We start from the raw sequence: 25,318 nt of genomic DNA on the forward strand, positions 1-25,318 counted from the left end.
GACCCTGTATTATTTATATTTTATTTTGTACAAATTCTAGAGAGCCCTACTAAATTATGTATCTATCTACTATTAGTTATAAGCTGGTCTACAACTTATTTTTGTCCCTAAAGGGATGGTGTTGTGTAATAACGACCTAAGCGGCTGCAGCAGAGATAGTCGAGCGATCTACTAAGCACAGAGTAGTAGTAACGAGTCGAGCGGTGCGAGCGGTATTAAAAAGATGAAACCAAAGACATGAATGAAACTTTCGTCAGTGTTTTGTTTTTTGACGTGACAACGTCTTATAATTCGACGATAGAGCCGGCTGCACGCACGAAAAAATATGACTCATGCGGCGTTACCTTGCTCTGAGGCGTTCCATGTAAGGCTTGAAGTGCAAGCGAGAGCGCGGAACGAGCGACAAAGAAGGACAATCGGCCTTTGTTGTCACGTTCAACTATCGTCAGTAAACCGACTTTACAGACAACAAATTTTTTTTTTGTTAAAAGTGGCTGGTTTTTGTGTTTTACTGGTGTTTTTTGGTGGTGAAACTGACTGGGAAGCGCCCCAAAAGGAGGCGCCGCGCGTGTGTCGGCGAGCGTCAGCACAGAAGAAGTCCATACTTATATAGTTTTTTTTTTCTCTCTCGTCTGGCTTTACAAAGATTAGCCCATGTCAAGTTTGTAGTTATTTATAACAAGTTAGGGAAACTATACAAGTATGGACCCCGTCTGTGCCGGTGCTCGCCGACACACGCACGGCACCGCCTTAGAGCGCTTTCCAGTCAGTTTTAACAAAAAAAAACACTCCAAAAGGGCAGAGCACGCCCGCCAGCTAACACCAACACAGACGAAGTCCTATAATATAGTTTCCCTAACTTGTAAATAACTACAAACCTGACATTGGCTAATCTGTGTAAAGCCAGAGCCAGGCGAGCATGAAGAAAAAAAACTATTGTTGTCAAATGTCAATGTCAATTGTCATGTCATATCTAAGTTTCTAGGTTATTTTTGTTTTGGTTGTTAACTAATAACTTCATTATCTTTTAAAATTTTAATTTTCAGTACCTATTTCCTATTTAGTTTTAAATACTTACATCTTTAATTAATTATCGGTGATATACCTGACCTCTTCCTTGTGGTACTTCATTGTTATTATGTGGTGTTGGGTAAGAAACTAATTATTTTTTTACCTTCAATCTTCTGATGTTCAAATTATATTGATAACATTTGTCCTGTTCATAATGTAATGATAACATTTGTTCATTTGTAGGGTGCTAACTCACATGGCCAGCTAGGTATTAATTTGACCAGTGAACAAGTGGAAAAGCCCATTGAAGTGCCTACAGAATGTGAGAGGGCCATCAAACAAATTGCCTGTGGTGGTGGTCACTCATTGCTATTGGATGCTGAAGGAAAACTCTTTTCATGCGGATGGAATTCCAGAAAACAATTAGGTTACGAAAAAGAATCGCACACATTTCAGCGAGTTTGGTCCTTAAGTGGTATTAACTTCACTAATATAGCATGCGGATGGGACTTCAGTTGTGGTGTTACAGATGATCATTTTTTATTTGTATGGGGCTCAAACAGCCACGGTCAGCTAGGCTTACCAAAAAATTACTTCCCAGATGAAGTGAATCCTACTAGATTGCATGTTAACGCATGCTCTGTGTCAATGGGGTTAAGGCACACAGCAATTATAAATTCAAAAGGTGAAGTATGGACAACAGGTTGTGGCAGGCATGGCCAGCTAGGCTTAGGTCATGACATTCTGCGTAGTGATAGATTTAAAAAAGTACCATCATTAATCAATATATCACACATAGCATGTGGACAGAACCATACAGTAGCTTGGTGTAATGAAGAGAAGGCACTGTATGTGTGGGGTGACAACAGATATCAACAGCTACTATTGACGTATGATAAGTATAGACACATTTTCAAGCCAGAAAAAATTGACATAGATGCGAAACAAAATGTAAAAAAAATAATTAGTGGCTGGACTCACTTTCTACTTTGGCTTCAGGATGGTACCCTACTGACTTGGGGGAAAAATAATTGTGGCCAACTGGGGAACATAAATTATCATTCAGGAAAAATCTTTCATGTAACTTTACCAGGTACAAAAAAAATTACATACTTTTATACACAAATTAAATAATTATACTATTTGAAATATTATTATTGTGATTTTTTTATTTGCAGATAACAGGAAAGTAAAAGACATTGCTATAGGTTCAGAACATTCTTTATGCTTGGCTGATGACAACACACTGTGGGCTTGGGGCTGGAATGAGCACGCCAATACTGGCACAGATATAAAAGAAAATAATGTATTCCTTCCAACCAGAGTATCAACAGAAAACACAAGCAATATTACAGGAATCTATGCAGGGGGTGCCCATAACTTTTTTATTACAGATGTTAATCAGAAAGAAACTGATGCTCTAGTGGTACATGAAGAGTAAACTTATTTTAGTTGCATGCTGAACTCAAAAGTGGACTTCATCTTTGTTGGTGTTAGCTGGCGGGCATGCTCTGCCTTTTTGGAGTGTTTTTTTTTTTTTGCTAAAACTGACTAGAAAGCGCTCTAAGGGGGTGCCGTGCGAATGTCGGCGAGCGCCGGCTCAGACGGGGTCCACACTTGTATAGTTTAACTAACTTGTTACAAATAACTACAAACTTAGCATTGGCTAATCTTTATAAAGCCAAATGTGAGAGAGAAAACTCAAAAGCTGTGTTGCAGGCTAGCCAAAACAAATTTTGTCTGCAGAATTAAGCTCTCTCGCTCACTCATATAGACATTTCATTGCAAAGTATCCATTTATTTTATTTTTACCCTACTAAGGCAAAGCCGAAAGGAAGGGTTATGATTTTAGCAGTCTATATATGTATTTGCATAAATATTATCTAAGATTTGCTTCAATAGGAAATTATCTTTTCCATCATAATTAATATAGAAAAGAATACATTAATATTCTCAAAATTAAAAAATAATATAATATCCTTTATTCAAATCTAATAAACAAATAATTTATATTACACAAACAGATTGGTTATATTGACATTGTGTGAAATATGTTGCAATATAGGATAACAATACTGTTAAAAAAAAGTGCTGTGATGTTTTGTTTAAGTAAAATTATTTATACAACAATACTGGTTCAAATACATTTTTATTTGAATAATACAGGTTTTTATTTGAATTTTAAATACAAAACACTGCAAGGTAATAAAGATCAGCTACATTGTTTACAGCTAGGAACTACAAACAAATTACAAATTAGTAGAAAGCAAATTTAAAATAATTATCACTTAAATATATAAAATACTAGATGATGTCTGCAACTTCATCCATGTGGATTATGGTTCCAAATATTGTGTGAACTCTGATTTTCCAGGATAAAAGTAGCCTATGCCCATCACCAGGATGCTTGCTAACTCTATGCTTTTCATCCAAATCAGTTAAACTGATGGGCCATGAGAAGCTAGCAGACAGACAAACAGTCACTTATGCATTTATAATATTAGTATGGATTATTTAAAATTAGTCAATTATAATAATAAATCCTGGAGATTTTTATTATTTCTTTGACATTTTAATATTTATATACTATAGTATAAGAATATTGTGCTACTTTTCACTGAAAATAAATTTGTAAATTAAATATCTCCAAAATTTAAGACCAATATTATAACGTAGCGATTGATGACTACTTTAAAGAACAATAATTTAGGTCTTTATAAATGCAAGCTCGGGTGGCTTATTTGGCTCCAGACTGTTAATATTGCTACCTCTTTCTTTCCCCTTTTTGTGTTTTACGCTTTTCTTTTTTCTCTTCTTTTAATGCCTTCTGCTTCTCTCTGGAATGAAAAAGATGATGTTTAATTCATAATACAGCAGATGTTATTTCTAATCATTACACATCTTTATCTTTTTCAAATATTCATACTACACATAATATTTTAAACACAAAAATGTCTTGTTTCTCTGTGTGCTAGCTTTTCAAGGCCTATAGAAATTTGGCATGCAGATAGCTATTAAGACAGACATGCGCTAAGAAAGGATTTTTGAAAATTCAGCCCCAGAGGGCAAAATAGGGGTTTGAAATTTGTATAGACCAAGCAGACAAAGTTGCAGGCATAAGCTAGTTTTTAAATAAATATGCTGGGAAATTGTGTTTTACTATTTACTAGCTATCCATTGCATGACTATAAATTGTCTTCCATATGTTGAGGGTACTATTTCAGAAACCTTCATGATGTGATTGATGAATGATGTACAAATGAGGCTATAATATATGAGCAGATAATATATTATATAAAATCTACCTGTCTTCCTTGTCTCTCTCTTTTTTGCGTTGAGCCTCAAGTCGAGCCTGCTCTCTGCGGTCCCTAGCAGCTGCAGCGACATCTAAAGCATTTGTATTTTTGACTAAATCTTGGCAATCTGGTAACTCTTCTTTCTCTTGATCTTCCTGAAAATATTAAGTACATATTTAAATGCCTAGAAATGAAACTTAAAGTTCCTCTTTAGCTCAAGAAAATTTATTTATGATTCTGTCTATTGCTATCAATAACTATTGAAATAGCATATGAACTTTGCAAAATCATGTATTACTACTACTCATTTAATATAGTATACTGAGAACTTTTTATACTGAGATCTGAGAGGCGACTCATTGTCAGTAGTAAGCTGGGGATCAGTTGGTGACGATGATGAATACAGTATATTAATTACCGATTACAATTAGTTCTATATGTTCACTTCACTTATACCCATTTATAAAGTGCTGTAATTTAGTTGTATTGGCTTATTACATGATTCTTACTTGGGCACTTCTATAACATGCCATTCATTCATTCTTTGACAATTGACATGCTCTATTATTGTTACAATTAGTTTAAACGTAAATGGTGTTTCTTCTTACCTCATTATCAGAGAGCTGACTATATTGAGACAATATTGCTTCACGAATTTTTTTCTCTTCGTCAGTATACTCCCGTCGACTAGTAGTTGCTAGTGATTGAGATTCTAACAATTTAGTCAACTGAATGTCTACATCTCTAGGTTTAGGTATTTCTTCTTTAGGCTTACAGAGTTCCCACTTATCTATTATTTCGTTAACGTGAACTGATATATCTCTTTCCTGTAAGTAAGTAATTAGAGATTTTATTTTATTCAGAAAATAAAATATTCTAACCACAAACTAGCTATGTAAATGACATACCACAATCTCAGATAGTATGCCTTCTAAAGCATCTTTCTTCTCATCTATAGAATCTTCGCTTTCCAAAATACCGGATATGTAAGACCCAAATACGCCTTCGTCAGTTTTTAATGATTTTAATTTATCAATCAACCACGGCTCGAATTCGCTCACCGCAGCCGCCATGTTGACCATGTTGACAAGCACCAATATGTTATTGGGCTGTACTCTGTGACAAGCACAACCAGAAAAAAATGACAGAATTTTTAAACGAAAATAAGAACTAAACAATAATTTAAATGAAAATCACATAATTATGAAAATAAACACTTTACACTGGTACCTACTAAACCGTGGTCCGTGACTAAACCATTGTTCGACAACATTATTACATTATGGGAAAATTCCATGAAAATTCATATTAGTAGGATTAGTAGAAGAAGAATATTTTTTATATGATATCACTTACCATAGACGTAAGATTCTATAACCAATTTATAATCTGCATTTTTGACAAAAATCAAAAATGAATCTGCATTCTGCTCGTCATTTTATTGTCTATGATTATTCGCTGGTTGAGTGGTTGATTACTAAGCAAATTCAAAGAAAGAAATAAATCATCTGAATAACAAAAATGTCGGCTAGATATGATAGAGCTATTACTGTTTTTTCACCGGACGGCCATTTATTACAAGTAGAGTACGCACAAGAAGCCGTACGCAAGGGATCTACTGCGGTAAGTCTTTGCAATTGTTCTCCTAAAATCTAGTTTTATGGAGCCTTTTAAATAAAATAAAACTTATTTACAGGTCGGGGTCAGAGGTAAAGATGTTGTTGTATTAGGTGTGGAAAAAAAATCAGTCGCAAAGCTTCAAGAAGAAAGGACCGTAAGAAAAATTTGCTTGTTGGATGATCACGTTGTTATGGCCTTTGCCGGCTTGACTGCAGACGCGCGTATTCTCATAAACCGCGCTCAAATTGAGTGTCAATCTCATAAACTAACTGTAGAAGACCCTGTTACATTAGAATACATAACTAGATATATTGCAAGCCTCAAGCAAAAGTATACCCAAAGTAATGGAAGACGTCCATTTGGGATATCTTGTCTCATTGGAGGTTTTGACTATGATGGTCTTCCACACTTGTTCCAAACTGAACCTTCTGGCATTTATTATGAATGGAAAGCTAATGCTACTGGTCGGTCTGCAAAAACTGTACGTGAATTTTTGGAAAAAAATTACACTGCAGAAGAGGTTGCTTCAGAGAATGGTGCAGTTAAGGTAATTTTCACATTTTTATTTTCCTGATAGTCCAAAACTATCCAATGGGTTCATTAAGTTAGATAATAACTATCTGTTAAACAGTAGGCACTCCAAAAACTGAATAATGTTTTTTAATAAATTAAAATGCAATCAAGTGTTTATAAAAAAAAAAAATACTCTGAGTAAACAAGTTGATAAAATTTATAATATTTGCAGCTTGCAATTCGTGCACTGCTAGAAGTTGTTCAATCTGGCCAGAAAAACTTAGAAATAGCAGTAATGAGGCGCAATCAACCCATGCAAATGTTGGACTTGGACACCATCAATTCCTATGTGTCTGTCATTGAAAAGGAGAAGGAAGAAGAAGCTGAGAAGAAAAAGCAGAAAAAATGAGATACTTTTATATTACTTTAATACATGGCAGAAAATACAAGAGTCACTTCATTTCTATCCAACAGAATAAATAAATCAAAATCAGTTATGAATTCAACAAATTCATAGTTTGATAGATCTGAGAGTAGAGTTCCCGAAAATTTGAGACTCCTTCTTGGTTAGAATTTCTATTAGACATCATATCGTTCAATATTTGCTCCCATTCACTATTAGAGTGATTTATATCTTCATTATTTTTCTGTAATTCAGAGAAAAGAATAAGCAAAGTAATACTAATGTAATTTATGCAATACCTTGAAAATTAGAGGAACAGCTATACTTGCATAAGATATTTGAGAAGCTATTTTTTAGCATTAAATTATGTAATAATAGGCATGTGCAACATCAAAATTTAATGTAAATTAATAGTCTAATGATTGAGTCTAATCTAAAATGTCTTGGTTTTATCTCTCAAGTATACCAAAAGATTGATTTCGTAAAACCTGCATCAATCATCATTACATTGCAATTGTTGTTTATTGTCTGAATTTACACTATTCTTGTTGCAACAATACATTGTAGCTAATAGTGAGCGAGGATCAACCAATCAGTGGTGATTGCGATCGTGACATTGTAGCTGTCATTTTACCGCAATCGAGCACCTGTGAATATGCTGTCAAAACAACCATAATAATATAATATAAACATAAGTATTCACCTCCAACATTAAAACATCATCATTGTGTTCATTACTCACTGAAGGCAAAACACAATTTAACGAGTTGCATTCTGGCTGACTTTCATTCGACTTTATTGCAATGCTGTGTTCTGTTTCACTGTCAATATAAAACTCTGCTAATAACTCAACACCGGTAGTATCCTCATGTCCATCAAGGTCTGGCATGCTTAAGAATTGTTCTGTTGCAGGAAAATTGTTCTGTTGACATGCATCAACAGAAAAATCCATAAGGCTTTCTTGAGGTATATCTTTTTTCCTGGGAAACAGAATATCTGTTAATTTGGTTAAAATATTCTATTGTGCTAATTATAAAAAATATTATTGGCGCCAACTGACAGCTCTCCACAACTTTTGTTTAAAATGGTAGTTTAGCTATGGAGCTTTATAACTGAAAAACAATAGTTTTCTTTGATTAAATGTAGCTCTGTGCTTATTTTTATCAAGATGCTAGGTTTTGCCCGTACCATCCTCTGAGATATAATTACCTTAATACCTAGAATTATTAAAAACTTTTCAATAGTGTCAGTTTATCGATCACAAACAAACAAATCTTTCCTCTTTGTAATATCAGTTATTCTAAGCAGTATAGACATTATAGATGACCTGTTTTCGAAAAACATAATGACATTACTTAATATCTATGTGGTTTACTTACCCACATTTATCATCACTGCAGCTTTCAGGCATTACTTTGTGGATAGGATCTGTGTGGAATGTGAAATAATAATAAATGGAAGAGGATAAGGAAAGGCAAAAAATAGAAATACAAAATGTAGAAAGGAATTGGGAAAGAACCTGGTTGTGTTAATTCATTTGAAGTATCAATAACTGTATTCTCTGTTATTTCCACACATCCAACTTCTTCTTTTTCTTCATCTTCATTGTAATCCTCATAGATATCTGAAACAATTTACGGAAAACTAAAGCTAACTTTGCCACCAAAAATGTGTGGATCCTGGCTGAAATTATGTATATGTTTTTAACCAACTTCAAGAAGGAGGTTCTCACTAAATTGTTTTTGTTGCCTGTTCTTTTTTGATTGTTGTATGTAAACCAATTTCCCGGAGATTTCTGGACAGATTTTCACTGATGCTTAACTAACCCACAACAATTATTAAATTATAGTACCTACTTAATAATAAGTTTACTGCTAGGGGTGAATTTAAGATGTATAACTATCCAGCCAAACTTCCAGAAGACTGATTCTTTGGGTGTTGCATAGGTCAAATAGTGTAAATGTGTGTATAAAATTACCATCATATCTAGATTTTGATTTTGCAGAGTTCAAGAGAAGTAAATCCTGGGTTGCCTTTCGTAATGCTATGCGCAATGCCCGACGTGCCTTTTGCAAAGGGGAAATGCAAACCAATTGATCAATGGAGCTCTAAAAAGAGTTTAATCAGATTATGATAATAACAATAATATGTAGGTAACTTAATCTAATCTGTATTTATATAGTTAACACCATATTATTTTATGCCTTTACTTTTTATACATACCTTTGGTTTAAAACTTTTTTTCACTGTCAAGGCTTTTCTGGTAATTTTATTTAATAACTCTGGTCTTCCGTATTGAAAGTTATCGTGAATAAACTCGTGCATGTAAGGATTACTAGAATTACACAAAGGGTCTTGGAGATGAGAAGTAACTTTGCGAAACCCATATAGGTTCAACTGTCTGATGAAACTAGAAATGTTAGTCGTTTTGAATATTGAATGATCGCACTGTAAATAGTCCTGAAGAATTTTGTAATTCAACAGAATTGTACGACCCGTTCCACCCCATAATATCGCGTCTGTGCCCAAGGCTAGCATATACGAAAGCTTTTGCGGAAAACGCATTTGATTAATAACATGCTTTGCCTCCTGCATTTGGGAAAATTATCCAAATCCGTTAACTGTTATGATAAATGAAATTTTAGGTCCAAAATTGAAACTCGCGCTGTAATCAGTAATGGCAGTTGAAGAGAAAATCTTACTTTACGGGTACGGATTACTTGCTCTATGGCTAAAAGTTTCGTTTCTGCGTTTCTGTCACTCTGTTGGTAGGATTGGTTTCTATCTTTTAGGTAAGTTATAATTTATCTCCATGATTTATCGAATCAAAGGAAATCCTAGTAAGGCCTAAATTGGGCGCAAAAGCTTTTTTATGAGAATAAATAACTTTTGGGTTCAGACGCAGCATCGATTTTGGCAGGTTCGATATAAATATATAAAAAACTATTAAATAGTCAGAGTGGCCACAGCCGTTCTCAGCATGCTTTGTAGAAGTCTTTGTACTGTCGCGCCATACGGCTATAATATAACACAAACACCGCATTGGCACCGCCATAGATCATCCGGGCACCGCATCTGTTAGAAGTATAGCCGACAAGGCTTTTTTGGCGCGTGGCCAAAATCGAAAATAGGTATGGCCGCCATCTTGAGAAGTGCACTTGTTGATAGTTCGTTATGTTGTCGCTAGGTAGTTACCGTTTCCTATTCGTGGTCTTGCCTATAATAAAGCTACAACTGCGCCCTCACTCAAGTGCCAACAGAGCCTTGCCGGACTGTCTCTGTCGCGTGGACTCGCACGAAATATACAAATACCTACTATGCGATTTTAAAATACCCTAAAGGTTTGTACCACAGATCAATAACATACGTTTGTAGTTTGTGCGGAAGCTATAGACAAAGCTTATGTTGGCCAATCTTGGTATCATTGACTTTATAGACGCTTACAGATTATAAAAAACTCCTGATGGTCTGTGATCTGTTTAGTGTCAATTCATGTCATTGTGCTGTCAACTGTATGTCAACTGTCACAGCTGTGCAGTTCTTGGTTCTTGGTAATGGTTGGCAGCCCGCAGCACAGACTCAAGGAACAATAGCTTTAAGCAAGGAAGACGGAAGTGGAACATTTATATTTTATACTTTAGGGAGCACAGACCACGCATCCGGGTTGGTAGTTGGTGTGTAAACTGCAAATTACAAAATTGCATAAATGCTTTGGCGTTCTTTCGTTTTATTAATATTGTATCCCTGTGCTAAATTTATATATCAAAAATAGGAAAATGAATAAAACAAGGTAAGAGCAGTAACAGTTTTCGCTAAGCATAGCCAAAGCATAGCACTGATTTAATATAAAGTCAATATTATTATTATTAAACTGTTTCAGATTTTCTATGTTATTGTTGGAGCCTGGTGAAATATATTTTGAGGATTATTCTTGCTCAATGAACACAGTAAATTCACAAGGCACTAAAGATGCAAAACAGGGTCGATTAAAACTGTGTTCCAAATCCTTAGTTTTTGAACCTAGGGAATGGGATTATCCATTAATAAAACTACACTTTAAAGAATGCACAGAGGTTGATACAATAAACACATATGATGAAAGAAATGTGATTAAAGTGAGAGTCGGACAGTATGCAGAAATGTTGGAGGGAAATATATTGGCACCATACAAGTTCCAATATGAGAGCAAAGACTTTTTTTTCTTCTTCGATTTTTCATCTGCTGAAGAATGCTTAAGTCAGATGCAACAACTTTTGAGAGCATCAACACTGCATGCTCCGGAGCATAATAGTATGATTGCAACTATTCTTCACTCACGCTACATGAGGATGGTGTTTGACCCTGTCATGATGGATGATTACACTGAAAAGATTATATGTGAATTTCAGACGGAAAAAATATCTCCATTAGTCAGGCATCATGGCAAGCTAGCTCTGACACCTACTACTCTATATTTTCAACCCTTCAGTAATATAGAAAATGTAAGTAAGCTATGTACTACAGTAGTACACATAAGCCAACCTTAACAGTTTAATTGTAAGGGATAAGAATTGATAGAAAGAAGTGTTTGTTGAATTTTAGACCTTGGTGCTGTACAAGCTGAATTGCACTTTATTGTGTCACAACAAGAGTTGTTATTTATAATGTCTTTGGAGAGTAAGTCTTCTGTACCTTTAAGGTTCTAATTATTATTATTCCGTGCTACCTCTAGAAAATTCAGACTACATCTTGAATTATTGTTTTTTAGATAGTTAGTTTTTCACTATTGATTTAGCCAATTATTTACAGAGTCCAATCTTAAAAATGAAACTTGATGAAATGAGAAGGATATACAAACGAAGATTTTTACTAAGGCAAGTTGTATGTATCAGTGTATGTTTATATTTATTTTGTTCATTATTTTGCTTGGCCCTATGCTTATTAGTCAGCTTCTGCAGTAGTATGTTATCTAAAGCCTTTGTGACTAATGAGTAATGCCATAATTGCAACATATTTGCTAACATTATTTAGTATAGTTACCTACTTTATAATTTCAACATTTTAAAATGATAAATGTCCCTATTCTGATGAATAATATTATACTGCATTTTTATTTGAGACTTAGTATATTGTTTTTTTTTTATACAATAATTTTTACTCAGGCTAAATCAAAAACCCTTTCATAATTCCAGTTTTCTACAATTTTTTTAAAACTTTTAGGGTCTTGAAATATATAGTGCAGAGGAAAGTCCTACATCTCATTTATATTTGTCATTTCAAAATGAGAATGACAGAGATAGAGTCTACCAGATATTGGAAGAATCACCAAATGTTAACTTAGAAAGAGTGCATGTAGAAGAGATGACTCTCCAGTGGCAGAATGGAATTGTTTCCAATTACGATTACTTAATGTATCTCAACTGGTAAGCTATACTTATCATCATCTCACCATCGCCAGCCCACTTCTGAACAAGGGTCTCTTCTCAGAAAGAGAAGCATCTAGGCCATGGTCCCACCACACTGATCAACTTAACTGTGGACTCCAATGAAGTGCCTCCACACTCAGTATGTGCCTCGTGATGATGTAATAATGCAGGAGAGCAAAAGATGGATATCTTTTGCTCTCCTGCATTATTACATCATCAATCACAGTACACCGCCCCGTAGCCAGTGGCGTGCAGCTCATAGAGGTATAAAAGTACTGCCTACCCTAGTTGTAATAGGTCAATGCTTATTTTCCATTATGACCTGCCAGAAAATAAGTTCATACCTTAATGCTTACCCTGGCTTTAAACCCTATGCACGCCACTGCCGGTAGCCTATATCAGTCTTCAGAATACAATTTAAGTCTGTACCAAATCGATGATGCACATGGCTTCTTTGCTGTGAATACTGTGTTTCAAAAATAATCTGGGAATTTTTAATTTTCTGGGATAACAAATATGTGCCCTTCCTTGGGATGAACCAAACTTCCTCAAAATCAATTAAACTGATGGGCCATGCAAAGCTTGCAGACAGACACACATAGTCACATTTTTTGTATTACCTACTAAGTATAAATATTTCTGCTCTGTAACTAATAAATAGTCCTGGAAATTATTTTACTTTTTAGGTTCCGTACCCAAAGAGTGCCAAGGCAGAGAGGAGGCTTAGTAATAGGATCCCTCTCTATTACTAAGCCTCCGCTATCCGTTCGTCTGTCAATCCGTCTGTCAACAGGCTGTATCTCGTGAATTGTCATAAGCAGAAAATAGAAATTTTCACCAAAAATAAAAAAAGTTGCCATATAAATTAAAAAAAAAGTGTTATTTCTTGTCCGATAGTAACCCTTTGTCTGCGACTCCGACTCGCACTTGACCTATTTTTTTATTCTTAGCCTTTCAGATAGAAGCAGAAATGATCTCACACAGTATCCCTTATTCCCGTGGGTGGTGGCAGACTATGTCTCGGAAAGATTAGATCTTGAAAGCGCTGAAACATTTAGAGATTTGTCCAAACCAATGGGAGCCCTAAACCCGGACAGACTGGAAAAATTACTTGAGAGGTATCATGAGATGTCAGACCCAAAGTTTTTATATGGGTCCCATTATTCTGCACCTGGTCTCGTTTTGTTTTATCTTGTGAGTTTTTGTATATTATGGTGGCGCCACATGCTTGCGACAAACAGCGAACAACAAGCACTGGTAACTGTGTAGACGGGTTGTTTGCTTATGCTTGCCAATGCTTGAGAGTGCTTGCCGTATGGAATGAGAAAGAGCCTATTTCGTAGAACTTTTTCTATGCTGTTTGGCGCAAGCATGTGGCGTGCGCTTCATTTGGGCAATGCGAATAATTAGTCACTTCTTTCTATATGATTGGATGTGATGGCAAATGTCAATGACTTTCAATTTCGTAAAAAATCTTGGTAGTAAAAAACAAAGCCACAATCCACATTTATCTGGTTAATCGTTTATAACTTAGTAGCGGATACAAGAATAGAAGAATCTCTCTAATGCAATTAGTGGTCTAAAACCATCTTGGCATTATTACCTTTCTAACGAAACTGGTTTGGGGCTCAGCATCAATTGGATGGTTTCAAAGTCTATAAACATATATTATAAGACGTAGGTAGAAACATTTTTTGTACTTTATATATAAGGATTACGACAGATAAATAAATTATCAATTTGTCAGTAACTGTTGATAAATTACATAGAAATGTTGTATTAGTTATATTAATTGGCCCGTGAAAGAATAATAGAGAGATAGATACACTTTACTTTCGTTTTTATAATATGGATGGATTAGCAAAATTCATATTTCTTTATGCTGCTCTTTGTGGTATTTTAATAAAGTTATCGTTTTCTCTGTAGGTAAGAAAATATCCACAGTACATGTTATGTTTGCAAAACGGAAGATTCGACCATCCAGACAGAATGTTTAATTCAGTGAAAGATGTTTATAACAATTGTTTGAAGAATATGTCGGACTTCAAGGTAATTTATCTCTTTTTCTCTAGTTACTATCTCTTTATCATCTCGCTAATAACAAAATATATAGGTAGTTCATGAATAAGTATGGTAGAAGAGAAGGGGGAGGTAGAAACACACTAGTGAAAAATGTGTTGAAACTTTTTGAAAAATGGTTCAGTTAGCTAAGATGTGAAACAATACCCGTGGCGAATTCCACTCTGCAGGGGTATTGTCACTAGATGGCGCTACTCACACTCATAGGAAAAGCACACATTGTGAGCTGTTGTGAGCCTATGGTGAAGTAACTTACAAGGAATAAAATAGAGGGTGTCACAGGAAGTTATGTTCAATTACTCACTATTGAGACTTGCGAACTTTTCACTAGGAGAAGCTCTATAATATAACAAGACACAACTGTCGAACTGGCTGGATTCCCAAAAAGATCTTAGTCGGCTGAGGATACACACTGATAGGTACTTTTAGTTTAGGCTTCACACGATTTGCTACGCATTCTCTTCTCACACATCTCTGGTGAGATCAGTCCGCTGGTGTACTACTACCAAAAAAACATTTTTTAATGGGTCTTAAATCATCTTCGCATTATTGCCTTTCTAATGATACTATTTGGGGGGCATTGGTGGGATGGTTCCAAAGTTTGTAATGGACATAGGTAGAAACTAGAAACATTTTCGGCAACCGCCGAGTTTCTTGCTGGTTCTTCTCGGTAGGAAAGGCAATCCAAATCAGTGGTAGATGCTTTTGACGATTCAAAAGAACTTGTGAAAGTCTAATTGAATGAAAATATTTTGAATTTTGAATTTTGTGTTATATACCTATACAATTAGGAGAAAGATTAAAGTCAGTTTTGTTTTAAAAATTCTTATTATTTATTTAAAGGAACTGGTCCCAGAATTCTACGACACAAATGCAAAAGGAGATTTCCTAGTAAACATTTACGACATAGATTTTGGTATGAGGCACGACGGCAGTAAAGTCGATAATGTGAATCTACCGCCGTGGGCAAACTCGCCCGAGGATTTCGTGCGCAAACTGAGGGAAGCCCTGGAGTCTCCGTATGTCTCTAGATATTTACATTTATGGATAGATCTCATATTTGGGTACAAGCAGAGAGGTGAAGAGGCTGTGAAAGCAAATAATGGTTTGTAAGTTAATTCCTAACATTTGCTTTTCCCTTTTTTTTAAATATGTACCATTATTACAAAAATAGATTCTTTTATAGAATATTTTCTTCCGATTCTCTAAATACGCGTCAAGTATGTAGAAATCGTTGCTTTATAAGGTTCTGTACCCGAAGGGTGCCAACGGGAGTCTATTACTAAGCCGCCGCTATCCGTCCGTTCGTCTGTCTATCTGTCTGTCAGCGGGTTGTACCTCATGAACCGTAATAGGCAGAGAGTTGAAATTTTAACAGAATGTGTATTTCTATTGCCGCTATAACAATGAATACATAATAAAACACACCAAAGTTTTCCTGTCAGAGATTGCTGTAGCAATAAGGCCATCTTTGCATCATGTACTTAGTATAGTTTCTTCAATTATTTTTTTATAAGTTTTTGCGCGCAATAAAAAATAAAAAAATTGAAAAGCACATAATCTGATATGATGGTACGGAACCCTTTTTCATATTTCTTGTATTTTGTACATAAAACTGATATTTTATTGAAAAGATATTTTTTGTCGTACAGTATTCCATCACGTCTGTTACGAGGGCTCAGTCGATCTAGATTGCATTTACGACATGAACGACCGGCACGCTTTGGAGGTGCAAATAATGGAGTTCGGTCAAGTGCCCAAGCAACTGTTCACCAAGCCGCACGTCAGAAAAATAATACCGCATATCACCAAACAACTATCTATACAAGATTACGAGAATAATGAGTATAGTCTGGAATGTATAGACACTATTTGGTTGCATAAGGAAGCGGTGAATTGCGTGTTGAGGAAAGAAGATAGGATTATATCCGTGTGCAAGGATGGCACCCTCAAAGTGTATGATATGGGGCAAAGGAAGCAGATTCGCAGCGTTATATTGAGCTCGACGCCTCTGAGCTGTTGTGTGATGGTCGATGAGCATATCGTGGCTGTTGGGTCGTGGGATAATGAAATGTGAGGTCCTCTTGATTTTTATTACTATTTCTTGATTTTTATTTTTTACACAGGGCCGCATGGTGCGGTCGGTTGCAAGGGCTGGCATGTTCACAGTACTCACACAAACGCAATTTGATTAAGCAGCATGTTTGAAAAAAAGAATTACGCCTAAGCTATTGCAAGCCGCGAGTTTTGGGATAAATATCATTTCGACGCTATAAATACTGTATCTCCGTAAATTTAATTTTAAATACCTACTTCATAAAAAGGTTACTTCCATCACTGTTTTATCTTGATGCATAAAATGGTAAAAAATATTATACGCATTTCACGTTGTCAAATTGTCCTCTTAATGTTTTGCTAGATCCAATTTTTTTCAAAAACATTCTATTCTAACCTCAAAGTAAAAAAATATTATCGATTAATTGACGGATTGGTTTAAAAACAGAAAAACCGGCCAAGTGCTAGTCAGACTTGTGCACCGAGGGTTCCGTACTCGGGTATTTTTACCGACATTTTGCACTTTGCATAAATCAAAAACATAAAAATAAACAAAAGTCTGTTTTAGAATGTACAGGTAAAGCCTTTTTATATGATACCCCATTTAGTATAGTTAGCTTACTTTGAAAATTGAAAATACTTATTTGTTCATGTTCGGTTATATTTTTCCAGTTACCTTTACGATGTTGAATACGGTCGAGTGGTGGAGAGTTTCCGGGCGCACGACGATTCGGTCAACTGTCTAAAATGGTTACCTAAAGGTAAATAAAATCCTCAATCAAAAGTAAGTCTCTGTTAAAGTGAGATTACGATTATCGTTAATCGTACGTTATAATTATCATAATAATAATTTTTGAGAGTGTCTTACAATGCTCATGGTTAGATTTTAGATGATATAGGTTGTTTTAAAAATCCCATGGGAACTTTTAATTTTCCGGGATAATAAGTAGCCTTTGTTCGATTCAGGGTGCAGCATCTGTATGCCAAACATCTTATTGTTGGGGGCTATGCAGGTTCTTGAGTACCCTCTATCACTTTGACCATCTACGATCCATTGTGATAGCTTCCACTTCACATTTCCTTGTCAAAACCTATGGCCGCCACTTTTTTGACTGGAGTTAAAGTAGTATCTCCTCAGGGTATAAGATGTCTTTGCCAAACGTCAAAATCTGTTAAATGGATAGGCTGTGAACTGTGACAGACAGATACACTTTTGAATTTATAATATTAGTATGGATTTGGTTTGTTGCAGAGCGTTTATTGGTGTCGGGCGGTTGGGACGGCGTGGTGCGAGTGTGGGGCAGCGTGGGCAGGGTCGGGCAAGCGCTGCGCGGGCTTAAGGCGGAGTTTGACCACGATGGGAAGATCAGCACCGTTGCTTACAGGTAATTCCGCGTCTTGATCCACATTGTTAAGGGTTGTGACTTCGCACGGGTAACCAAAATGTCTACAGATTTGCTAAACAAGGAACCAAAAGCTTAATTTGCTATTATCCGCCAAACCAACGAAATCTGTATGGTACCCAGCACCACACAAATTCCAACACCACTCGACGCGCGTTTCGCCCCGACACCGGAGCATCCTCAGGAGATGTAGACCTTACAATGTCTAATTGCATAGCTTGTAAGGTCTACATCTCCTTGTGTTGTTCCTTGTATATCATGGACTTCCGCAAAATAACGCCTGCTTCTATAAAACAGATTTTCTGTTGCGTAGTTTATTATTGGTGGCGATCTCGACACACATTCAATTTTATCAACTTGTAACGTAGCAGGGAGGTTGAGGTTTGCAACGCCCTTACTATGTACATGAGATAGGGGATTCTACCTGACTAGTCAGCTAATGGAGAAATTCTTAAAGGAAACACGGATCACACATAAACTAATAGCTATTTATTTACTAAGCATGTAGGTATTAGGCTGCTTGTATTTCCCTTGTTTAACACTCCCGCTGTATGTCGCTCCGAATAAATCGATAAATAACCCATTACACAATTTCAAGGCTAGGTAGTTTTTTTCATTTGATGGCATTTGTATAGCCTCGAGTTTGCATTGGCCATCATTTACATAAAGACATGTTGAATACTCTGTATTCTTTTAATGTATTTACATTTTTTTATAATGTATTTAACTGGAGCTTGTTCCTTTAGTAAATTTTAAAATAATAATTGTCAGAAAAGCCGATTTTTCTGTAGTGCGAGCGTAAATTCCGCAAACCAAAGATTCATCACATGCGATGACTTGTAAAACAATCACGGTAACGCGTGTTTATAATAATATATCGAACGAATCGAAATGAAGCCGTAATTATTCCTTCTCACTCACACACTATACGCCGGTTAACTTTTTTTTGTTTATTAGTAAAAATAATATATATGCACCTGAACTTATTACTTAAATCTTAACTTTTAACTTTTTCTTTTCTTTTTGTTTGTTATGGGTTGTCTTGTGACTTATGTTGTCTGAAATTAAAATTATTTATTGTTTTTTTTTTTAACTGTGTACCTAAGAGAGATCAAAAACTTTTTTTAGTAGCGCAAAAAGATTTCTTTAGTAGCACGCGTTATACGTATGCAAAATTTTCCAGGTACAGACGACACTTGCTAGATATAATAGCCGGGACGAGTGACGGCGAAGTGTTCATATGGGACTATTCGACCAAGGAGCTTATAAACAAAATTGCCGTACATTCCTCGCCAGTCAACGGCGTATGCCTGCTCTGTGAAGACAGGATAGTAACTGTCAGTGATAGCGGGGAATTGAATGTTACTGATCTGACAGTTTTGAATTCGGTAAGCTCATTTTTAGGGGAAAAATTGTAACAGCGGAACCCTTATGATGCAGCTGAGTCTAATGATAACGATGATTATGATATAATGAGTGCTTGACATGAAATAATACTTGCCAATCCTATTGCGGTAAGCTCATTTTTAGGGGAAAAATTGTAACAGCGGAACCCTTATGATGCAGCTGAGTCTAATGATAACGATGATTATGATATAATGAGTGCTTGACATGAAATAATACTTGCCAATCCTATTGCAATGCAAATGAAAGGAGCCAAAACATATTAACTGAAAAAATCACATGAAAGGGCTTCATATTATTTTGCGCCTGTTCTGCCCATTGCCATTCCAACTTCGTGACCTGTTATGTTGGCTACTCGTTCTAACTTGATATATAATAAAATAAAATAAACATTATTTGTTCAGGTGTACAAAAAGCAAGTGTCGTCCACGATAACCTCGCTGTGCTGCGACGGCGCCAGCGTGCTCTGGCTCGGCGGCGCGGGCTCGCTGCTGCAGTGGAACATGACCGCCGTGGCGCAGCTGAGCGAGCTCAAGGCTCACGACGGTAACAATAATTTTGCTCAGGTGAACTAAAGCAGGTGTCGTCCACGATAACCTCGCTGTGCTGCGACGGCGCCAGCGTGCTCTGGCTCGGCGGCGCGGGCTCGCTGCTGCAGTGGAACATGACCGCCGTGGCGCAGCTGAGCGAGCTTAAAGCTCACGACGGTAACAATAACTTTGCTCAGGTGAACTAAAGCAGGTGTCGTCCACGATAACCTCGTTGTGCTGCGACGGCGCCAGCGTGCTCTGGCTCGGCGGCGCGGGCTCGCTGCTGCAGTGGAACATGACCGCCGTGGCGCAGCTGAGCGAGCTTAAAGCTCACGACGGTAACAATAACTTTGCTCAGGTGAACTAAAGCAGGTGTCGTCCACGATAACCTCGTTGTGCTGCGACGGCGCCAGCGTGCTCTGGCTCGGCGGCGCGGGCTCGCTGCTGCAGTGGAACATGACCGCCGTGGCGCAGCTGAGCGAGCTTAAAGCTCACGACGGTAACAATAACTTTGCTCAGGTGAACTAAAGCAGGTGTCGTCCACGATAACCTCGTTGTGCTGCGACGGCGCCAGCGTGCTCTGGCTCGGCGGCGCGGGCTCGCTGCTGCAGTGGAACATGACCGCCGTGGCGCAGCTGAGCGAGCTTAAAGCTCACGACGGTAACAATAACTTTGCTCAGGTGAACTAAAGCAGGTGTCGTCCACGATAACCTCGTTGTGCTGCGACGGCGCCAGCGTGCTCTGGCTCGGCGGCGCGGGCTCGCTGCTGCAGTGGAACATGACCGCCGTGGCGCAGCTGAGCGAGCTTAAAGCTCACGACGGTAACAATAACTTTGCTCAGGTGAACTAAAGCAGGTGTCGTCCACGATAACCTCGTTGTGCTGCGACGGCGCCAGCGTGCTCTGGCTCGGCGGCGCGGGCTCGCTGCTGCAGTGGAACATGACCGCCGTGGCGCAGCTGAGCGAGCTCAAGGCTCACGACGGTAACAATAACTTTGCTCAGGTGAACTAAAGCAAGTGTCGTCCACGATAACCTCGCTGTGCTGCGATGGCGCCAGCGTGCTCTGGCTCGGCGGCGCGGGCCGCTGCTGCAGTGGAACATGACCGCCGTGGCGCAGCTGAGCGAGCTCAAGGCTCACGACGGTAACAATAACTTTGCTCAGGTGAACTAAAGCAGGTGTCGTCCACGATAACCTCGTTGTGCTGCGACGGCGCCAGCGTGCTCTGGCTCGGCGGCGCGGGCTCGCTGCTGCAGTGGAACATGACCGCCGTGGCGCAGCTGAGCGAGCTTAAAGCTCACGACGGTAACAATAACTTTGCTCAGGTGAACTAAAGCAGGTGTCGTCCACGATAACCTCGTTGTGCTGCGACGGCGCCAGCGTGCTCTGGCTCGGCGGCGCGGGCTCGCTGCTGCAGTGGAACATGACCGCTGTGGCGCAGCTGAGCGAGCTTAAAGCTCACGACGGTAACAATAACTTTGCTCAGGTGAACTAAAGCAGGTGTCGTCCACGATAACCTCGTTGTGCTGCGACGGCGCCAGCGTGCTCTGGCTCGGCGGCGCGGGCTCGCTGCTGCAGTGGAACATGACCGCCGTGGCGCAGCTGAGCGAGCTCAAGGCTCACGACGGTAACAATAACTTTGCTCAGGTGAACTAAAGCAAGTGTCGTCCACGATAACCTCGTTGTGTTGCGACGGCGCCAGCGTGCTCTGGCTCGGCGGCGCGGGCTCGCTGCTGCAGTGGAACATGACCGCCGTGGCGCAGCTGAGCGAGCTTAAAGCTCACGACGGTAACAATAACTTTGCTCAGGTGAACTAAAGCAGGTGTCGTCCACGATAACCTCGCTGTGCTGCGATGGCGCCAGCGTGCTCTGGCTCGGCGGCGCGGGCTCGCTGCTGCAGTGGAACATGACCGCCGTGGCGCAGCTGAGCGAGCTCAAGGCTCACGACGGTAACAATAACTTTGCTCAGGTGAACTAAAGCAAGTGTCGTCCACGATAACCTCGCTGTGCTGCGATGGCGCCAGCGTGCTCTGGCTCGGCGGCGCGGGCCGCTGCTGCAGTGGAACATGACCGCCGTGGCGCAGCTGAGCGAGCTCAAGGCTCACGACGGTAACAATAACTTTGCTCAGGTGAACTAAAGCAGGTGTCGTCCACGATAACCTCGCTGTGCTGCGATGGCGCCAGCGTGCTCTGGCTCGGCGGCGCGGGCTCGCTGCTGCAGTGGAACATGACCGCCGTGGCGCAGCTGAGCGAGCTCAAGGCTCACGACGGTAACAATAACTTTGCTCAGGTGAACTAAAGCAAGTGTCGTCCACGATAACCTCGCTGTGCTGCGATGGCGCCAGCGTGCTCTGGCTCGGCGGCGCGGGCCGCTGCTGCAGTGGAACATGACCGCCGTGGCGCAGCTGAGCGAGCTCAAGGCTCACGACGGTAACAATAACTTTGCTCAGGTGAACTAAAGCAGGTGTCGTCCACGATAACCTCGCTGTGCTGCGATGGCGCCAGCGTGCTCTGGCTCGGCGGCGCGGGCTCGCTGCTGCAGTGGAACATGACCGCCGTGGCGCAGCTGAGCGAGCTTAAGGCTCACGACGGTAACAATAACTTTGCTCAGGTGAACTAAAGCAAGTGTCGTCCACGATAACCTCGCTGTGCTGCGATGGCGCCAGCGTGCTCAGGCTCACACAAAAAAACCGCCAAGTGCGAGTCAGACTCGTGCACCGAGGGTATTTTTTACGACATTTTGCACGATAATTCCAAAACTATTGTGTGTAAAAGCTTTTTAGTTTTTTTTTGTGATGTTACCATAAATTCACGGTTTATGGAGTTTTTTCCATTACTTGTGCTATAAGACCTACCTACCTGCATGATTATAGGTCTACGGGAAGTACCCTATAGGTTTTCTTGACAAATTCAAATTCAAATTCAAATTATTTTTATTCAATTAAACGTTTACAAGTGCTTTTGAATCGTCAAAATAATCTACCACTGGTTCGGAATGCTGTTCCTACCGAGAAGAACCAGCAAGAAACTCGGCGGTTGCTCTTTTCAAATGTACAATTTACAATAATATGCCATACTGTATACAAACAATTGCAGCGCCGTGTATTGCTGGAGCGAATCAAATCCAAGCTTTTAGCTTGACAGACACGACAGACGTACAGACAGACAACAAAGTGATCCTAATTCCTATAAGCGTTCCGTTTTTCCTTTTGAGGTACGGAAACCAAAAAATATTTATTGGTAACATTGCGTATTACTTCGTATTTAGTATATAAGAATGATATCGTCGCGTATTGTGTTTCGAATAATAATATTACGATTGAAATTAGTGACTTTTATTAGTACATGTAATTAGTATTTCCCCTTTACCTACACCTTTAAATAGGACGCTTGTTTGACGAGTAGGCACCGTAATAGCCCAAAGGGTGAAGGTTATGAGTTATGACAGACACGAAACACTAATGTATTTACTTCCAAATCAATAAAAACCCAATTTACGCTTGTTTCAGATTTAATCTGGAGCATACACTTGGATTCTACATCGAAGACCCTTATTACGGCTAGTGATGATAAGTCGATTAAAGTGTGGCAACTTACGCAGAAATCCTGACCATATTTTGTAATAGTATTTTTATTTCAGTATTAATTATGCTCATTTGTATCTGTATTCAGGTCGCGTTATATTTCTAGCCAATCCTATGAATTAACTGCCTACTCCGTCGATTCTGTGTCGTAGAACTTTTTTCGAACCTGCCCGATTGTTGTGCAACAGTCGCGACCTGTCCAGTGTCCATTCCATCAAAACCACGTACACCCCATTTAAATAGGGTATTTTACCGGTTTTTGAAAAGTAATTTCTCATAGTAAAGCTCCAAAGGTGATAATTACATCAAAAAAATTATTCAATCGATAAGTGCAATAAAATTGCATTTAAATTTTGTATTTTAAACTCTGCGAAAACGTTAACCGCCATTATCGACAGTAGTGATTGCACTATCGTTATGTCAGTTTTTGCGCTAAAATTTAAAATTCTTTTTCCAAAAAGATGCAGATATCTCATACCTCTAAATTTTGTTTAGATAAGTGTAAATAAAAAAATTTATAACACCCCCGACAAGTGAAGATTACAGTAACTAGAACAGAGCTGATAACTTTCAAACGGCTGAACCGATTTTCTTGGATTATAGCTAAGAACACTCTCGATCAAGCCACCTTTCAAACAAAAAAACACTAAATTAAAATCGGTTCATTCGTTTAGGAGCTAGGATACCACAGACAGATACACACGTCAAACTTATAACACCCCTCTTTTTGGGTCGGGGGTTAAAAAAAGAAGAGAATCAATGCTTCGATGCTAATCTTTAACCCATTATAGCCTGAATTATTTTAAGGTCTCAGAATTGAGTTTTTCATTGACATGTTGTTATTATGGACCCTATTAGTCAGATCTAATCATCAGAATTTTGATGCAAGTCTTACTTCTGGAAATAACCATGGATGCTGCATGGCACCGCTAGGCTCCTACCGTGTCTTTTCAAATGTCTCATAAATTTCTTATAACTGATTGTTACCAAAATATTCTACCACAATTTGATAAGAATTATTAAGATATTAACTCTTGTATAGTTCAAGGTTCAAAATTGATTAAAAGATCCAATATATTACATGATCATTTACATATATTTCCATAAAATTACATATTATTTCTAGGAAGCTTGTAGGTTGCTGGGTGCACAGAGCCCCACGATGCATTTATTGTACTGTAGTCTAGTCTGACTGTGACAATACTGTAACCCACACTTGCGACATGACTCGCTGGGTACCAATAATGATTCCTGCTGTCATAACATATGCTGTCAGACCCGATTGCCAGTATTTTTTAGATGTTTTTGCTTGGTGTTTGAAGCTGATAGATGGCCACCACCTCGTGGCGTATTTTTGAACTGAAATAGGTATGAACAGATGTAGAGCCTAGCACCACTTCACATCTAGAATTGAGTTGCCGACCAGTGGGATTATTTATGAAACCACCCTCATCTTTGTCAGATAGGGTTATAGGGTCTGGAGCTTCAATTTATAGCAATTGAGGCTTGAGTTCCGTCTTCTTCTAGTATAGCAAGTGCCTTATGTAACGTACAATCTCCATCGAAACCAAAAAAGCTATTACATAAGGAATAACCAAAGAAAAGACATAAATTAGATTTTTAGTATACATAATAAAAAGACAACATAATGACCTAGCGGTGCCGTACGGCATCTATATCTTTTGACATGCCATAATCCAAACAATAAAACCAAATACGACAGTTTTATGATATGAACAAGTCAATGCAAGGTTTGGCATCAAGTGTAAATGCATAAAAGTATTACATTACTCAAAGTAAAAAAAATATGATGCCCTTACTTGAATGTTGCATCCATTATTGGCAGCAATTTCACATCACTGATTTACAGGTGCTCGTGAAGGTCACAAAAAGCTTATGGGACAAACCAAAGTAAATGGAGTAATGGCTATGTCCCTCTAGCATGGCATTGACAACAAACCACTTGACTTCACCTCTTATTACAAGGACAGGGCCCGACAATTTAAACATACGAAAT

The 25,318-nt window shown here is 38.5% G+C and overlaps 5 protein-coding genes across 9 annotated transcripts; 3 read left to right on the forward strand and 2 right to left on the reverse strand.

The window, feature by feature from the left end:
- The first annotated feature begins 952 nt into the window (after nt 1-952).
- LOC123868935 (ultraviolet-B receptor UVR8) lies at nt 953-3,717 on the forward strand. Of its 5 annotated transcripts, none has more exons than XM_045911666.1 (4): nt 953-1,150; nt 1,255-1,438; nt 1,613-2,104; nt 2,190-3,717. In XM_045911666.1, the coding sequence occupies exons 1-4, from the start codon at nt 1,139-1,141 to the stop codon at nt 2,450-2,452; spliced, it is 951 nt and encodes a 316-aa protein (XP_045767622.1). In that variant the 5' UTR covers nt 953-1,138; the 3' UTR covers nt 2,453-3,717. The 5 variants fall into 5 exon arrangements, with proteins under 5 accessions (XP_045767622.1, XP_045767614.1, XP_045767603.1 ...); XM_045911658.1 differs by having other exon boundaries at nt 954-1,150; nt 1,255-1,486; XM_045911647.1 differs by having other exon boundaries at nt 955-1,150; nt 1,255-2,104; nt 2,190-2,482; nt 2,719-3,717.
- Nucleotides 3,144-5,410, reverse strand: LOC123868976 (coiled-coil domain-containing protein 43). The gene is made up of 4 exons (XM_045911692.1): nt 5,216-5,410; nt 4,916-5,134; nt 4,317-4,462; nt 3,144-3,848 (listed from the first exon to the last, which is right to left on the reverse strand). The coding sequence occupies exons 1-4, from the start codon at nt 5,387-5,389 to the stop codon at nt 3,776-3,778; spliced, it is 612 nt and encodes a 203-aa protein (XP_045767648.1). The 5' UTR covers nt 5,390-5,410; the 3' UTR covers nt 3,144-3,775.
- Nucleotides 5,411-5,736: 326 nt separating this feature from the next.
- LOC123868965 (proteasome subunit alpha type-7-1) lies at nt 5,737-6,889 on the forward strand. Its single transcript, XM_045911688.1, has 3 exons — nt 5,737-5,930; nt 6,004-6,474; nt 6,673-6,889. The coding sequence occupies exons 1-3, from the start codon at nt 5,829-5,831 to the stop codon at nt 6,847-6,849; spliced, it is 750 nt and encodes a 249-aa protein (XP_045767644.1). The 5' UTR covers nt 5,737-5,828; the 3' UTR covers nt 6,850-6,889.
- LOC123868957 (heat stress transcription factor A-6b-like) lies at nt 6,852-9,574 on the reverse strand. Its single transcript, XM_045911679.1, has 6 exons — nt 9,067-9,574; nt 8,822-8,951; nt 8,363-8,467; nt 8,223-8,271; nt 7,547-7,823; nt 6,852-7,087 (listed from the first exon to the last, which is right to left on the reverse strand). The coding sequence occupies exons 1-6, from the start codon at nt 9,436-9,438 to the stop codon at nt 6,935-6,937; spliced, it is 1,086 nt and encodes a 361-aa protein (XP_045767635.1). The 5' UTR covers nt 9,439-9,574; the 3' UTR covers nt 6,852-6,934.
- An 825-nt stretch (nt 9,575-10,399) lies between these two features.
- Nucleotides 10,400-23,895, forward strand: LOC123868916 (protein FAN-like). The gene is made up of 13 exons (XM_045911596.1): nt 10,400-10,633; nt 10,724-11,324; nt 11,632-11,703; nt 12,043-12,245; nt 13,199-13,442; nt 14,175-14,297; nt 15,171-15,432; nt 15,980-16,400; nt 17,055-17,143; nt 17,635-17,767; nt 18,969-19,173; nt 19,594-19,735; nt 23,227-23,895. The coding sequence occupies exons 1-13, from the start codon at nt 10,620-10,622 to the stop codon at nt 23,325-23,327; spliced, it is 2,610 nt and encodes an 869-aa protein (XP_045767552.1). The 5' UTR covers nt 10,400-10,619; the 3' UTR covers nt 23,328-23,895.
- Nucleotides 23,896-25,318: the final 1,423 nt, after the last annotated feature.

This window comes from Maniola jurtina, chromosome 1, assembly GCF_905333055.1.
Source record: "Maniola jurtina chromosome 1, ilManJurt1.1, whole genome shotgun sequence".
NCBI classification, from domain to species: domain Eukaryota; kingdom Metazoa; phylum Arthropoda; class Insecta; order Lepidoptera; family Nymphalidae; genus Maniola; species Maniola jurtina.

What these genes read in the sequence shown, in the direction of transcription:
- LOC123868965 (XM_045911688.1), top strand. Translation starts at nt 5,829, where the DNA reads ATGTCGGCTAGATATGATAGAGCTATTACTGTTTTTTCACCGGACGGC. An exon ending in TACGCAAGGGATCTACTGCG is followed by an intron (nt 5,931 to 6,003) that starts GTAAGTCTTTGC and finishes ACTTATTTACAG; the next exon opens with GTCGGGGTCAGAGGTAAAGA. An exon ending in CAGAGAATGGTGCAGTTAAG is followed by an intron (nt 6,475 to 6,672) that starts GTAATTTTCACA and finishes TAATATTTGCAG; the next exon opens with CTTGCAATTCGTGCACTGCT.
- LOC123868916 (XM_045911596.1), top strand. An exon ending in TACTTAATGTATCTCAACTG is followed by an intron (nt 12,246 to 13,198) that starts GTAAGCTATACT and finishes TTTTATTCTTAG; the next exon opens with CCTTTCAGATAGAAGCAGAA. An exon ending in CGAGCTCAAGGCTCACGACG is followed by an intron (nt 19,736 to 23,226) that starts GTAACAATAATT and finishes CGCTTGTTTCAG; the next exon opens with ATTTAATCTGGAGCATACAC.
- LOC123868935 (XM_045911632.1), top strand. An exon ending in CTTTCATGTAACTTTACCAG is followed by an intron (nt 2,105 to 2,189) that starts GTACAAAAAAAA and finishes TTTTATTTGCAG; the next exon opens with ATAACAGGAAAGTAAAAGAC.
- LOC123868957 (XM_045911679.1), bottom strand. Translation starts at nt 9,438, where the DNA reads ATGCAGGAGGCAAAGCATGTTATTAATCAAATGCGTTTTCCGCAAAAG. An exon ending in AAATGAATTAACACAACCAG is followed by an intron (nt 8,272 to 8,362) that starts GTTCTTTCCCAA and finishes CATTCCACACAG; the next exon opens with ATCCTATCCACAAAGTAATG. An exon ending in TGCAGTGATGATAAATGTGG is followed by an intron (nt 7,824 to 8,222) that starts GTAAGTAAACCA and finishes TCTGTTTCCCAG; the next exon opens with GAAAAAAGATATACCTCAAG.
- LOC123868976 (XM_045911692.1), bottom strand. Translation starts at nt 5,389, where the DNA reads ATGGTCAACATGGCGGCTGCGGTGAGCGAATTCGAGCCGTGGTTGATT. An exon ending in GCATACTATCTGAGATTGTG is followed by an intron (nt 5,135 to 5,215) that starts GTATGTCATTTA and finishes ACTTACTTACAG; the next exon opens with GAAAGAGATATATCAGTTCA. An exon ending in GAGAGAGACAAGGAAGACAG is followed by an intron (nt 3,849 to 4,316) that starts GTAGATTTTATA and finishes TTTTCATTCCAG; the next exon opens with AGAGAAGCAGAAGGCATTAA.